The sequence below is a fragment of the Solea senegalensis genome, linkage group LG9 (genome assembly GCF_019176455.1).
Source record: "Solea senegalensis isolate Sse05_10M linkage group LG9, IFAPA_SoseM_1, whole genome shotgun sequence".
In the NCBI taxonomy this organism is placed as follows: domain Eukaryota; kingdom Metazoa; phylum Chordata; class Actinopteri; order Pleuronectiformes; family Soleidae; genus Solea; species Solea senegalensis.
Window position 1 is genome coordinate 12,893,604 of NC_058029.1, and position 16,913 is coordinate 12,910,516.

General features: G+C 42.6%; 1 protein-coding gene across 2 annotated transcripts in view; it reads right to left on the reverse strand.

Annotated features, from left to right (window-relative positions):
* Positions 1–16,913, reverse strand: part of LOC122774892 (CUB and sushi domain-containing protein 3-like) — a 199,257-nt gene that overhangs the window by 21,210 nt on the left and 161,134 nt on the right. For both annotated transcript variants that reach the window (XM_044034485.1, XM_044034484.1), the window contains exons 57-59: positions 16,068–16,250; positions 13,256–13,432; positions 1,148–1,330 (exon numbers count right to left, since the gene is read on the reverse strand). In XM_044034485.1, the coding sequence (XP_043890420.1) occupies positions 1,148–1,330; positions 13,256–13,432; positions 16,068–16,250 (543 nt within the window). The remainder of the gene's footprint in view (positions 1–1,147; positions 1,331–13,255; positions 13,433–16,067; positions 16,251–16,913) is intronic.

Sequence of the window (16,913 nt, forward strand, 5' to 3'; positions counted from 1 at the left end):
ATCTTTTGAACTCCGAGACAAGGTCGCACAGAGCTTACAACTGCAGTTCTCTATAAGCCGAGGAAAGGCAATGGCATAAACTACGTTTGAGTTCACTAGCTTCGTATACACCTAAAATGTCAAGAAACATGCATGAGAAGAACAAGTGGTTAATTACCTTTTTTTTTTTTAATCTTTCAGTTGTTTGTTTATCTCTCTGCATGTCAGTCTCTCACACCCAGCCTCCTTTTCTCACATTTGTCCTTTCCCATTTCTCAAGAGGCAAATACAAACCCCAGCCAGTTTGCTAGAACTGAGACAGCAGACTGGGAACAGTTCCTTAGCAACAATGAGCCACCATTTGCCTCGTAGGCTCTTCCCTTTCCAGCTATACTTTTGAACTGTTCACTGCACAAGTTAATCTTCCCTGCAATACTCACTTTGGGGTGTTGAGGGCAGACATGCTAATCTATGCTTCCACTTGAGCATCATAAATCACTGAGTGATGTATTGCTGATGGGACTATAACAGCTAAGTCCTCTTGGTGGATTTTCTAACTTTGATGTTAATCAAGCCCATAGAGTGCGCAAAAACTTTTCAAGAGGGAGAGGCGGCCAATGATTAACTGTTGGAGCACAATTAGAGGGGCCCTTGTTGTGATGAAGGCGAATAGTTAGCCATCCATCATCAGGTGTTGGAGGAACTTTGAGCCTTGGTTGTGTGCCACCACAGGTGCAAATCTGGATGCGGATGCAGGTGATGATGGGGCTGCTTAAAGATTCTACTTGGTTTTGTAATGAAGGAAAGTACTGAATATAATTTAAAAAACGTTGAAAATTGCTTGTGTATGCATGTATATATGCAGGATGCACCTGTACCGTAATATGCATATGTAAGTGTGTCCGTCTCAGGGACACTCAGTATAATGTATCACTAGAACTTTTGTTATCAGTGCACTGAAGTGACCAGGAAGACACTATCTGACCACCTAAGAAGTTCTGTGTCACCTTGCTCGCTAATCTCATTAGATCTTGGGGCATAAGCATGTACTTTGTATTGCATGTGACAGTGTGCTCACATACCAAGGTGAGTACAGCACTGATGGTTATCAAGGTTGACTGACTTCAGCATGCAGTGTATGGGGAGATGCATTTTGTGTGGTATTTACCTTGGCATGTTGGCATGGTGCCACTCCAGGTGCCATTGTTGGTGCAGGTCCTTGTGGCAGTGCTGTCGCCTTCTATCATCACATATCCCGGCTGGCAAAGGAATGTCATGTTCTGGCCCACCGTGAAGTCATCACCAAATCTAAGTCCATTCGCTGGAATGCCAGGGTCACCACATGTGATCACTGCAATTGATGTCAGACATGGTAGAAGAACATGAATTATACGTCAATCAACTGGCACTGGGGGGCACTGCCATTGGGTTGTTTATCAAGTTTATCAAGTCAACTTTATCAAGTTTATCAAGTGACTTCAGGGAAGGGTGCAATTTTGTCAAGGTTTATAGCTTCCTCTTGCAAAGTAGTTGTTAGTTTTCTTATCTGGTGTTTAGCAACTTGAGCCGTGAGGGCATGACTATGCTTGTGTTGTTGTTGTTCATATGCTCCGGGTAAAAATGGTTTTAAACAGTTCCACCCGGTATAGTTCACTCTTCACTAGCAGTCCATACGTAGCACAAAAGCATGTACTGTTGAGCACATTCCCAGTTGGTTGTTGCCACCACATAATTGCGTTCTACAATATAATAGCAGCATATATTGAGTGTAGCGTCCAGCCTATCCCTATGCTTTCTCTTTATTTTGAAGTAAGAATATATTGCAAAATGAAGTCTGATTGAAATGTATAAGGAAATGAACATACACGCATCTCACTTGATTTACAATGTCGGAAGACATTTTCCTTGATTCAATCATCTCAGTTACTGGTTTCAGGTCTTCTTCAAACACATGTGACACTTGTGTACATTATGCTCTCATTTAGAGGGAAATAAACAATAAAGCAAGGCTTATATAAGTAAAAAAAATGATGTGACCGTGATACACAGCTGGTATTGTCCAATAAGTACAGTATGTGGTTGCATCTGGCATCTGTGAATTCCCGGCTGCAACATGGCGCCAATCAAACCAAATCAAACTTCACAACAGTCATTACTGGTTGCTGCTTGAGCTAGGCTTCTTTTAATGAGCCAATTAAACATCAGTTCCTTGCAGCTAAATTGAGGATTATTACGGCACAAGCCCTAACAGTGGTGGAAACAGGTACAGATGCACATGCTAATATAAGTCTTAAAAGGCTGGAAAACAAATGTATTAGTGACCTTTCATTTAGTGTCTTTCATTCCCATCCTCTGGAAATGTAAGAATGAGAAAGATTTATTTGATCAGAGAAACTAAATTCACTGTGGGCAACGTGTATGAAATGATGATATTTCTGGACAACAAACTAACAAACAGGGTTATGTTTCAGTAACCTTGCTTTGCTTGTGCATTATTTAATCAAAATAACCATAATGGATCATCACGCATAATGGCTCTGTGCCTCTGTGCAGCATTAAGCATACGGGGCATTTTGCAAAGTTGTATTCTAGATAAGAAATATCCACAGAAGTTGAAGATACAGCTGTTACCATATTAGCCTTTGACTACGCACTCAAAGCATAATCACACAGCAGCTGTTCCACTGTACCCCTGACAGCATGAAGGACGTATCTGTTGTCATAGTAAAAACAAATAATTATATTTTATTTACATATAAATGTGAACACAAACGTGGCCATAAGCCATATTCCCTTTTTAAATGCACAATCTTGAGATATTGGGCTGATTATAGCTGGTCCACACAAATTAGCAAAAATCAACACTTGAAAATCTTTGTTTTGCCTCTATTTATGTTGTTTATACTTAGCTTCTTGTCATTGTGTGATTTCGCTGATGACTGAATGCTGGCTAATGTTGTTAAAAGTTAAAAAGTTACCAGCTTTTATTTGATTGATAACCCTTCTTTCATTATGCACTTGTAATTTGTGACTACATATTGTAAAATCTTTCCTGACTTGTTCACCTTAATGTAAAAAGCCACTCTGATACATATGGCTGTCCCTGTTAATGCCTGCCCCCCTCCCCCCAAAATTAATTTCTGTTTGTTTATTTTCTAGTTGCCGCCAAGGACTTTAACACTTGGACTCATTTATCTTGGCTAGGCAAAATTTACTTTGTATCCCGACAGCATACATATGAGTGCTGCTAACACAGCATGGACAAGACGCTGGGTCTTCTGGCAGTATGTACTTGCTTGCTTCAATAATAAATCTCATCTTCCGAGACACATCCATTTTTAAGATTAACCTAAAGCTACAACACTGACAGGTGCAGAAAAGGTGTGCAGTGTAAACCAAGGTTAACGGTGTAGCCTTGATGTTTGACGGATGGTTTTACCATGTTTGTTTTTCCCTCATGTTTTCTTTTAACTTGGAGGATTTCCATATCGCATCCTTCTCAGAGATTCCCGAACCCAACCTGTTGTGCAAGTCTGATTAATAAACTACATTGCAGTTGTATCTGATAATATGTTATAGAATAATTCCTGATGAAATACTCCATGGATTTTGGAAATTGTGTAACTTGTCAGACTTATCTGGTCCTTAAACGTAACCAGGAATTGCAGAGAGTGAACTCATTTTAGCATCATCCATCCATCCATTTTCTACCACTTAATTCTCCACATTTGCATGTTTTTGGACTGTGGGAAGATGAGCTGGGATCCAAACCGGTTACCTTCTTGCTGTGAGGCAACAATGCTACCCACTGCACCACCACATGTCCGATTTTAAGCATCAGTTCAGTTTAAATTGAATCACTTTACCTAAATCATACAATATATTGCCACTCATACTTGAATTGGTATTTATAGCAATGCTGAAATGTTCTAAAATGTTACCCCCTAATACAGAGCCAAAAAGCAGCGGGCACGTGTAAAAGACAGATGAATGTGGAGTCTGCATGTACTGAATTACAAATGTTTACATGTGCCCGTCTATCTGTACAAGTGGGAAAACCCGGTCAGTCAGTGTAGAAAAGCTACAGGTTGTTGACTTCAACATCTTAGCTCATCATCAGCACAGCATCATCATTCAGTACATTTACTGGCTTATGATTAAGCAGGTTGCTGGGAATTAGTTAAGGTAGGGAATCAGACTAACACACACACACACACACACACACACACACACTGCAATAAGATGCTTCCAGTGAAACCTGTGTTTAAATACAGTCTACTAGGTCCCCTCTTTCTGAAATTTGTAGCGTGCTGCAGACAGTCAGACTTTCTTTGGATGAAAGGATTCAGCTTACTGAATAAATGTGACTGTTACCCAGCTATTTCTAAATCTGCTTATTGCCATTTTATTCCAAAGTTTTCATTTAATCATACCTGACTTCCAGAAGAAAAATCCAATCATACTGTGTTGGGCCCGTTGGTATTAATACTAGAGGAAGGAGTAAAGCAATAGGGAGCGGAGAGCGCTATAAACAGTAGATAAAAATCAACAGGATCGTGTTTCAAGGCAAATAGTCTCCTGAATAATCAGTGTTTACTGATTATTTCATAAAGTGCTTTATGGCTTAACCTCACACTTCACTGAGCAAGTCTCCCTTCTAATACACGTCAGCTGATACCGCAATTCCTCAACTTGCTCAAGAAATTTCATTTATCAACTATCAAGTGAGTTAAGGTAAAAAAAAGAAAAACTTTTCTGTTTCCCCTTGAGAATGTTGTGTGACTTTGATCTGGTAACCTACATGATCGATTACCCATGAACCGTGAAAATGATTGCCTCCCTAATGAAGGCACACTCAGCCAATCTTGGCATCATAAGTGTTGATGTCCCTGAACTGACCACTAAAATTTAACGTGAAGTGATAGCATACAGGAGAATAACAATATTAAGTTTGGTGATAAGTGAGCTTCGAAGTGGGGGAAAGGGGCAAGAAAGCTATTACACTTTCCTGCTTATTTGGTCATTATTATTCTCTCCTTCGCCCTCCTTGTGTATATCTCCACAGAGATTCATTCCTTTCCAAAATTGAAAATTATGCCCACACCATTCATCTCTCCCTGCGATTCAATAACAAGAAAAAGGAACGAGAAAGAGAGAATATCGTGATTCTCAGAGGGAAGAACAATGAGTAATTTTGTTTGATAGTCATCCTGGTGCAAACTCAATGCAGATTGGCACACTTCTTAATTACTGTGAGGCTCATTTGCCAAAAACTACCTGACAGTTCTGAAGCTTCGCGGAGGAAGAAGGTTCCAAGAGATTTATGTGCCCTTTGAAATCTTGTACCTTATCATCGAAACCAGTGTAAATCACTCACACCGCCTCCTTTTGGGAAAAATATGGAGCAGAATCACCTTTATTTCTGTCTGTCATATATCTTTACTGATGCTTCACTACATTCTTTATGTGCAATTATGTATAATTTATTCATACAGTAAAACACACAATAGAACAATAGTTGATTTACTATGCTACCAGAATTGCAGGAAATTAGACTCATGCCTGGGCATGTGGGATCGGTCAGAAGTGGATAACATACATGAAAGCACTTCTTATTGTTCAATTCATGATAGACTGTGTGGCGGCCACAAGTGTGACTTGTGAATTCCGCACAGGTGTGTTTTGATCTGGTCAAAGAACTATAGTATATATACACACACACACACACATATATACATTGTTAACTCGCTCAGAAAATTATATATATATATATATATATATACACATACATATGTAGCCGGGTGGTAAATAACCCCAGAAGTTCTTGTTTTTATGTGTTCTTTGTTTATTGTGTTCTCTTTACTCCATGTACACAGAAATGCACACAGACACTTATTGGTCACAGGGTGGCAGCATTGAGCCCAGTTAGGGTTTTGCCGCGAAGTGCATTCTGGGTTGTTGTGGGGTTTTTTTCCCTCTGTGAATGCGTGCCGGAGATCGTACAAGTGGGTAACGGACACTTGTTTCATTCGGACGGTTGTGAACACTACAGTATGCGACAACCACAATTACCAGCTAACTTCGGTGCTGAGTAAAGAAAGCTCAAACACGTGGTGAAGACGAGTGTTGAAGTGTAAGTGTCTGTGTACATGCAAAATTGTGTTTGTTGAATTGTTAGCTTACTGACCTTGTATTTTGTTATGTGTGATTAGTTCCTCGGCCACTGCCGTACTTTGAGACTTTTTTTGTATTTTATTTTCTATGGGTTATTGATTTGGACGACTGTCCTATTGCATGGAGTAAAGCTATAAAACCCCAGTTATTGTGTCCTGTGTGTGTGTATTAAATTCCCACGGGCAACACAATTTGGTACTAGTGAGTGGGGTTGTAGCCAAAACATTTTTTTTTTGCAATTGGCAGTTGTAGCTTAATTTTTTTATTTTATTTGAGAAAGTACGGCAGTGGTGAGGATTGCAGGAGAAGCCTGTGGGTGGACATGTCGGAGAGGCCAGCCTGTACTGGAAGTGGTGACCAGTGAGAGACGAATTGAGGGACTCCAAGTGGTGCAACTGTTTCCTGATCAACACGGCTCATCCAGATCTGCGTTGAGGATCACACTGCGACATCAGCTCTGCTCAGCACTTCATCCAGCTGCTAAGAGCAGGACTCAGCAGTGTCCCACGTTTAAGACTGTTTTCACTGTATCCTTGATTTTGGTGTTGGACTTAAAATTCACTTCAGACTGGACTGAGTAAAAGCTAATGTTTCATCATGTCTAGTGATTCTGAAGATGAGGTTGTTTCATTTCATGGGGATGACCGGTTCAGCCAGGCATCCGAGGAGGCAGAGGGTACAAGCACAGATGCTACAACAGAAATGCAGATTCGCATGCGAGAGCTCACTAAATTGCGAGATGAACTGGTCAAGTTAAATGACGAGATGGAGGCTCAGAGGGCAAATGATAACAGTGCACCCACCCGTTCATACATCTATGTTCCAAGAGAACGCCAGATTCAAGCATTTAGTGGGGAGGGTGGTACGGATGGGAGGTCTGTGGAAGAGTTTATTGAAGAGGTTGAAAGGGTTTTAAGATCCAGAGAGCATACAACAGAGGGGCAGTGTGACTACATACTATCTCTGTTGCGTGGTCCTGCATTGGAGGAGGTTCGACTATGCATGGGGGGTCAGTCAGTGGGGCCCAGTGATTTATACTCCTTTTTAAGGAATGCATTTGGGGAAAAACGCAGCATTACACAGCTTTTGCAGACCTTTTACAACCGTAAACAAGCAGAGGGAGAAGACCTCCGAGACTACTCCCATGCTCTATCCCAGATCTTGAGCTCTGCAGTGAAGCAGTCAGCAAATGTGATACCTAATGAGAAATTTGTTCTGCGGGATCAGTTCATAGAGGGTTTAAGAGATTCAGCTCTCCGACGTGAACTCAGAAAGATGGTCAGGGACCAACCAGACTGTAGCCTTTTGGATGTGAGGCGCGAAGCTCTCCTGTGGGAAATGGAGGAGAGCAGGCCCCATCGTCCCAGAGTTGTTAAAAGCAGCCAGGTTAAGTCGGAAGTTTCCGAATTTTCAGAATCCCAGTTCTCTGCTACTGAGACAAACACTGGCCAATCTACTGCGTTAGGTGATGTTCAAAGAGCAGTAGCTCAACAGGGAAAACAGTTGGTAGAGTTAGGCAAAACACTTGCTGACCTAGCAAGTGCTGTAACTGAGCTGAGTAGACGTACCACTGAAATGGCTTTCCACGAGCCCAAGCCACGAGCTAGACCACAACCACGCGTGCAACCGCGGTTCACACCAGACGGTCAGCCTATCTGTTTCAAGTGTAGAGGCGTGGGCCACATTGCGAAAAAGTGCCTGCAGGCCAAAAGAGGCCACGATGAAACAACACCTGGTCCTTACGTAGTGCAGGAAAACTTTCACCCTCGGTTGCCATGAGCCAGGCGATTCGAGGGGGGTCTACTGGCTCACCAGTAGTAACACTAGACAGAAGTAGGATCTTAGAGCGTGCAGTCGGGGAATGCAAAACTGTTGAACTGAAACTTCAGGGAGTCTCAGTATCATGTCTACTTGACACTGGTAGCCAGGTCAGCACAATTTCTGAGAGTTTTTTCATGGAACACTTGTCAGATAAAAGTGAAGACATTCATCCTGCATTTGAGTGGTTAAAGATCACTGCAGCAAATGGATTAGACATACCTTATATGGGCTATGTAGAACTTGAGGTCGAAGTGATGGGTCTGACTATTCCAGAGCGAGGCTTCCTGATAGTTAAGGATTCTGCACACTCTTCCTCTGTTCCAGGACTCATAGGGATGAATGTTGTCAAAAAATGTCGAGAGCTCGTACACACTGAGTTTGACACCACACTACAGAAAAAACTTGACTCGAACTGGAGAGAGGCTTTCAATAATCTTCATGCAGTAACTGTAACAGACAGACTCTCCTTTGCAAGAGTGGCGAGTAGGGAGATGGTCCATGTTCCTGCTTTATCTGCCACCACAGTCATGGCAAGGGGACTTAGGACTGTGAGTGTACATGGCCCTTTAATGTTGTTGGAGCCTGGGAGTGTACCCTTGCCTGGTGGTTTGGTTGTTGTGCCTACCCTAGTTTCATCTGAGAGTCATATGTTTCCCGTACAAGTCATGAACATGTCTGATGAAGATATCTGGCTGAAGCCAAGGATCAGGCTCGGGGTTTTGACTCATGTAGACAGTGTAAAAAGTGATGAACTTTGTGAGATACAGTTCCACAGAATCTCAGCAGATACTGAACAAGTTAGTATAGACGAACATCCCAAAACATCCACAGATGTACAGTCCATCCTCGACCAACTTGATTTCAGTGGCAGCACAGAAGAGCGGGCACAACTGGCTTTGCTGCTGGAGAAATATTATTTTGTGTTCGCAACGGAGGATGCAGATCTAGGCCACACTGACAAAGTGAAACATGAGATCAATCTCACAGACGACATACCTGTGACACAGCCATACAGACGAATCCCACCCACACAGTACAGTGAAGTCAGGGAACACATAGGCAAGCTGTTAAGGAAAGGAGTTATCAGAGAAAGCTCAAGTGCCTATGCTTCACCGATAGTACTTGTGAGGAAGGTAGATGGTAGTCTAAGACTATGTGTCGACTACAGAAAGCTTAACTCCAAGACAAGACGTGATGCATTCCCGCTACCGAGGATTGATGAGAGTTTTGACGCATTGAGGGGGGCGAAATTCTTCTCAACTATAGATTTAGCGAGCGGGTATCATCAAGTGGCCATGCATGAGAGAGACATGGGTAAGACAGCTTTCACTACACCGTTTGGCCTATATGAATATGTGAGAATGCCTTTTGGTGTTTGTAATGGGCCAGCGACATTTCAAAGACTCATGCAAGTCACTATGAGTGATCTAATTTTTCAGATACTCCTGGTCTACCTAGATGATATCTTGGTTTTTTCAGAGACATTCGAGCAACATTTGGAGAGACTGGAAACCGTGCTGAAAAGACTGGCAGAGACAGGCCTTAAGGTGAAGTTGCAAAAGTGTGCTTTCCTACAGCAGTCAGTAAAGTTTCTGGGTCACCAGGTGTCAGCGGAAGGTGTGGGGACTGATCCGTCCAAGGTCTCCGCTGTTAACAACTGGAAGGTCCCAACCACGGTGAAAGAGTTGCAGTCTTTTTTAGGTTTCTGTAGTTATTATAGGAGATTCATTCAAGGTTTTTCACAAATTGCTGGACCATTACACGACTTAGTCAACAAATGTTCAGGTGAAAAGAGAACAAAAAAAGCAGGTAACCAGTTTGGTGCTATGTGGACACATGAGTGTGAGTCATCTTTTGAACAGTTAAAAGGAAAACTTACCTCTGCTCCCATTTTGGGTTTTGCTGATTTCACACAGTCCTTCATAGTTGAGACAGACGCCAGTCAGCACGGATTAGGTGCTGTATTGTATCAGCAGCAGGGTAACGCCAAGCGCGTCATAGCCTACGCAAGTCGCCGGTTACGTCAGGCTGAGAAAAACGACAGGAATTACAGTAGCATGAAGTTGGAATTGCTCGCTTTGAAATGGGCAATTGCTGAGAAGTTTAGAGGTTACTTGCTGGGTGCAAAATTTGTTGTCCTGACTGATAACAATCCACTCTGCCACCTCAAAACAGCCAAGTTAGGTGCTATCGAGCAGAGGTGGGTAGCTCAACTGTCTGTTTTTGATTTTGAAGTGAAGTACCGTCCTGGTAGTAGCAATGCTGCCGCAGATGCCCTCTCTAGGCAGGAGTTTGCAGGGGAGCCTGAAACTGATCCTGATTCAGATTTTGATGGTTGCATTGCCGTGTGTAACCTGATTGAGAGAGGCACCGTTCTGGATTCTGACCTTGTCACCAAAAGTCTTGAGTGTTATAAGGTGAGACAGATCCGTGCTATGGAGTCAAGTTCAGGTGAGGTAAGCATGAGACAAGGCAACACACCCACACTTCCAGGTTTTACCAAAGAGGAGCTAATAGGTTTTCAGGCTAGTGACACCACCTTGAAAGAGTTCAGGACATTTTGGGATCAAGGGAGGAAGCCTAATGCTAGGGAGCGAGCAGCTCTATCTAGCTCTGTGAAAAGACTGTTGAAACAGTGGAGTCGTGTACAGGAAAAGGAAAAATTGCTGTACAGAGTTGTTAAAGATCCACGTCATGGTGAAGTGTGGCAGTTACTCGTACCTGCTTGTCTAAGAGACCAAGTCTTAGGGAGTGTACACAACCACATGGGACATCAGGGCATAGAACGCACTGTGAACCTGCTCAGAGGGAGATGTTTCTGGGTTGGGCTTTATGAAGATGTTGAGAGTTGGGTTAAAAACTGTGAGCGGTGCATTTTGACAAAGATGCCTCAGCCAAAAATCCAGGCTCCTGTTAAAGCATTTCTAGCCTCCCGACCCCTGGAAGTGGTGGCTATTGATTTTACAGTGCTAGAACCAGCTTCAGATGGCCGGGAGAATGTCCTTGTTGTGACTGATGTTTTTACCAAGTTCACACAGGCATTTCCTACCAAGGACCAAAAAGCAGTTACAACAGCTAAAGTTCTGCTTAGAGAGTGGTTCATGAAGTATGGTGTCCCAGAGAGGTTGCATTCGGACCAGGGCAGGAATTTTGAGAGTGAAGTGATTGCAGAGCTGTGCAAACTCTATGGAGTCAAAAAGACACGGACAACTCCATACAGGCCACAAGGAAATGCTCAGTGTGAAAGATACAACCGCACCCTCCATGACTTGTTGAGGACACTCCCTCCAGAGAAGAAAAGGCGTTGGCCAGAGCATCTTCCTGAATTGGTGTATGCCTATAATGTTACCCCTCATTCAACCACAGGGTACTCGCCTTATTTTCTGCTTTTTGGTGTACAGCCATATCTTCCAGTTGATGCATTGCTAGGGCATGAGTGTATGTCAGATTGTACACAGGACTGGTTGTCTGTTCATCAGGAGAGACTCCGACAGGCACATGAGAGAGCTAGAGAGTACTCAGAGCAGAAGGCAGCTGAGAGGATCGCGCTGCAGAATGAGAAGGTGTATTGTCCTCCTGTAGACATTGGACAGGTTGTTTTCCTACGTCACAGACCCTCAGGGAGAAATAAGATTCAAGATGCATGGAGTCCAACAGTCTACCAGGTAGTTGACATTCAGGGGACTACACACACTGTTGAACCTCTAGAAGGAGGTCCCGTCAAAAGAGTTCATAGGTCAGAGTTGAGACCTTGTGCAAAACCAGTTCCCAAACCCAGAACCAAAACCAGGTCACAGGCCAGCACACAGTCTGTAGTTGAGGATGTGCCTCCCGAGTTACCTGACCCAGATTTTGTTGTTGTTGAAGAGATACTGCCTCCTCAGTTTATGCAGATACCAAAGCTTCAATGCGTTCCCAACCAGGTTAATTCACCTGTAACAGCCCTTTCTGATGACAGTGGCAGTGAAGAAGCTGCGGAAGATGAGGAAGATGGGGGAAACGGTGACAGGGGGTGTGTCAACAATGATTCTCATGCAGACATTAGTGACCGTGAACTGTTCATTGGTGCAAATGGGAAAACACACACTCTAACAGGCATGGCAAACAGAGCTGGAAGTAAAGTCTATGCCCCTATACCGGCTATTAGGCGAAGTAAGCGGACAAATGCAGGGTCTCATCCGAATCCCTTTAACTTGCCGAAGTCGGCCTGCAATGCTGTCTCAGTTAGCACCGACATGGTTTCCCAGGTTCTGACGAGCATTGGTGCTGCTCTCTTTGAAAAGGCATTGCAGGGAGCATTTGAGTCAGTTAATGTTCGGTAGTCACCGGGGACGTTGACTAACTGCAGGGGAGAATGTAGCCGGGTGGTAAATAACCCCAGAAGTTCTTGTTTTTATGTGTTCTTTGTTTATTGTGTTCTCTTTACTCCATGTACACAGAAATGCACACAGACACTTATTGGTCACAGGGTGGCAGCATTGAGCCCAGTTAGGGTTTTGCCGCGAAGTGCATTCTGGGTTGTTGTGGGTTTTTTTTCCCTCTGTGAATGCGTGCCGGAGATCGTACAAGTGGGTAACGGACACTTGTTTCATTCGGACGGTTGTGAACACTACAGTATGCGACAACCACAATTACCAGCTAACTTCGGTGCTGAGTAAAGAAAGCTCAAACACGTGGTGAAGACGAGTGTTGAAGTGTAAGTGTCTGTGTACATGCAAAATTGTGTTTGTTGAATTGTTAGCTTACTGACCTTGTATTTTGTTATGTGTGATTAGTTCCTCGGCCACTGCCGTACTTTGAGACTTTTTTTGTATTTTATTTTCTATGGGTTATTGATTTGGACGACTGTCCTATTGCATGGAGTAAAGCTATAAAACCCCAGTTATTGTGTCCTGTGTGTGTGTATTAAATTCCCACGGGCAACACATATATATACACATACATATATATACATATACACATATATACATATATATACATATATACACACATATATACATACATACACACATATATACATACATACATACATACATACACACATACATATATACATATATATACATACACACATACATATATATACATACACACATACATATATACATATATATATATATTTATAATATATTTCACAATTTTCTGAGCGAGTTAACAATGTATAGCTTTTCTGTTTCGTGCATAACCCCGTTCAAAGAATGGCCTTTAAGTGTCTCCCACAGAACCAAGACACACATCTCTAATCACCTCTCATGTCCCTCATTATAAATATGAAACTCACTTGTGCAGTTTGGAGCCGAGCCAGACCACGTGCCATTTGCCAGACACTGTCGTGTGGGCGAGCCGGTGAGGAAATAGCCTTCCATACAAGAATACACAATAGAGTGGGAGAAGGTTGTGCCATCGACACGGGAAATGCGGCCGTGAGCTGGGGTACCTGGATTGCCACACTGTACAGCTGGGAAATGGGAGACAAGAGAGGAGCTGTAGGTTAGAGGTGGAAAGTAGTAATGAATTCTCTATTGTTCATACATGTGTCAAAATCCGGGGGCTGGGACCCTCGGAGGTGGTAGCAAGATGTAATATTTATGTAATATTGATTATTTATTGCTTTGCTTATCGCCTAGGTGTTACACAAATCCCTATCACACTTTTGATGAGCTGTCAGTAAATGGAGTAAAAGTATGTGTGTTGTCAAGTTTCATAAAAAACTTTAGATTTTGTTGTTGTGGTCACAGGAGTGAGCATTATTTTAATTTGACTCAGTTGACAATTTGTAAAAAACCTTGCAGGTCATACAATTTGTCTTCTAATGATCCCAAAGCACCCCAAGTGTCTGAAATTGGTCGCACGGCCCTTTTACAACCTTTTCTTAATATTCCAACAACACGTGTCCCTGAGGAGGAGGCGGAAGGACAGTACTTGATTCCTGTTATTTTCTATATCTCCAATTTGTGTCTCATGATAACTCGTGATTTGCCTGACAGGAAAATCTAAAGTCACTTTTCGGGGACAGACATGATGCTCACTCAGGCACACATTAAAAAACACACCAGGTGTTGATGTGCTTCCACCTCTTGGTGCCTCAGTAGAGCAGGGAAAATAATGACAAAAAAGAAAACTTTCCATCCCAGACATGGTCTTTTCACTCTGCTGCCATCAGAAAAGTGGTGCTGAAGCATTGAAACAACCCACAGAAACAGACTGATGAACATTTTATTCCCCTGGACCATCAGTTTACAAATGAATTATTAATTCAAACATTTTGTTAAGTGCAGTGTATATTTATGTGCAATAATCTGCCTGCTTCCTTCTCCTTTTGTTTTTAGAAATACTTTATTACTATTGGTATGTCCTATGTTTATTATGTTGGGATTATTTTTTTATTGCACTAGTTGTCAGAAGATCCATCGGAAGTTTTCTCAAGTACAATGACAATCATTTCTATTCTATTTTATTCTGTTCTATTGTATCACTGTAAATGCCCACAAGGACATGTGCTCAAATGGCAAAAATAAAATATGGCAGCCTTTTTGTCTCCCTCTCATAATAAGTCAAGACAGACATGATGACAGAAACACAAAATAGACCTTGATGGCATTGTGAGATGGATATTAAGCTGAATATCCACAGTGACTGTTCTCCAGAGACTGTAAAAGGTTGTGGATAACGGATGGATGGGCTTTAACATTAGACAGGGCTTTAGATCACAGAAAGACAGCGTTCAGGCTTCAGTGAATTCTTGCCCCCACCCTCCCAAGGTGGAGAAATGGCTAAAACAATCTTTAAATCAGGGCTTCAGTGGGGTGACTGAGAGATAAAAAGGTAGTGGAATAGAGTTGAGGGGTAAAAGGAGGTGGGGAGAAAATCCAGAACCATAATGAGGGCTAGATAGAGACAGGAGGGGCACAGGGCGGAGAGGACATAGAAGGGCCTCAAGACAACAAGATTAATACAGAGAAAAAAAATCACGGGAGATGAAAGAGAAAAAGGGCTGACATGAGGGGAAATATAAGATAAAATGTGAAAGAAAAATGGGCAGAACAAGAGAGATGAAGTAAAGATAGGTTACACAGGATAGTTCAGAGGTCCTTTGCATTGCTCTCTCATATTAGAAATCATGTTGGTGCTGCGCCAAGTGAGCGGACAGTACATAGAGGAGAGCAGAAGCAGACATGTGCCTCAATATCCGGTTGACCCCTGAGGGTAATTTATGCAAGATTTAAAGCTGGTGTTCTATGAACCAATATCTTCAAAATCCACAATGATTCATTTATCACAGTCAAAAGGGAACTTGGCTTGAGGTGTCTGGAGTTAATGTATTTTTGTTGCAAAATGGAAGCTCGCCACAGTACCATGTGCTGGCAGGAAATACCAGATTACAGCCGAGAGATTCTTATCCATCTGGTGCAACAGTGTGTGAGTTTTTGCAACCATGTGTGTGTAGGTGTGGATGCACATGAGCACATAATCTGTCGGTCCAGAATATTGCTATGTTGTCAGTCATTGTAGCAGGAAACAACAGTTGAGGATTGGAATTATCTTCATACAAAAGACCAGCTAAGTTCGACAGGCTAACCTTATTTGTTGACGTACAAGCACACTTGTGACCCAAGTATAGTTACAGTATCTGTATATGGTTACTAAAGTTATCAGTAGCTACCCACTGAAAAAAAAAAACCTGAAAATATTTAAAGACGGCGTGAAAACTTTATTCAGAGTGTAAAGTGTGAGTTTAGATGCAGAGCATGTGTGGGTGAGAGGTCACCGAGAGAGAGCGGTGAAAGATTTACAAACTCTTGTAAAGGACGAGCTTCTGGAGTGAATATGTTGATAAATTATAAATGAATCACACAGAAAAATGTACTCAACTATTCTAAAACTATTTTTGCAATTTTACACTCGGTCCAATGATTTTATTGAAAAACATATTTAGGTTTGATAAATCCGAGGCCTCGGAGTGACGACACATCTCCATGTTTAACTGTGACTTTCAATGCATGTATGTGAGGAAGTGTGTTTTATTTTCTTGTGTGATTCATATTCCTCTGATTCATACATAATATCACAGACATTTAAAGGTTTTCCCTTACGTTTGCAGAAAGGCTGTCTGCCCGACCAGGTCCCATTGGGGAAGCAGATCCTCTCTGCCGAGCCATACAGTGTGTGTCCCACTGCGCAGGTGAAGCGCACCTTGCTGCGGACTTTGAAGTTCCCTGCCTCCCTGCTGGCATGAGCAGGTGTGCCAGGATCCCCGCAGGTGCCTCCCGAGTCGCCTGCAATGGGAGATAAACAGAGAAGGATGAAAAGAGGGAAGTCATCCATCTCAACTGTCACAAGTGCGTGTTCACAAGTCGGAATTGCAGTGAACTACAACACATTGTTTGTGTCTGTCAAGCAGAGAGACAACACGAGAGGGCTTACGCTCAATCGGTACATCTTTTGAATCTTCCGGGAAGCAACTATAAAAGACACAATGCACCAATGAGCAGTTGTCACTAGGCCAACTACTTGAAGGACCAGTGCTTTTCACTGCTTTGACACCAGGAGCTTTCTGTCCATAAAAACAGCAAGGCCAGCATTAAAAGGCAACCAGCTGTGGTTATGAGAAATGATGGATACAGTTTGACCTCTGAAGTTGAATGCATTTTCATTATGCTGAATTATCCCCACTGTCTTTTGTTCTGTGGAGGAACATGCAGTTCTCGCAGTGTCATGCACCACCTGGCTTGCACATCTATGATTTAGCTCAGAAAAGAAGACGCAGTGCCTTTTGATAATTCTGTTCTCATGGCAGTCTGGGTGAGCGAGTGAAAAAAAAAAAAAATGGACAAGTTCTCTGAGTCATGAGATGTGAGTGAGAGGTGACAGGTATGGAGTCATGGCAGTGTCATGGCTACAGAAAGTATCACGTTGAAATGAGCAGCAAGCTAAGCTGA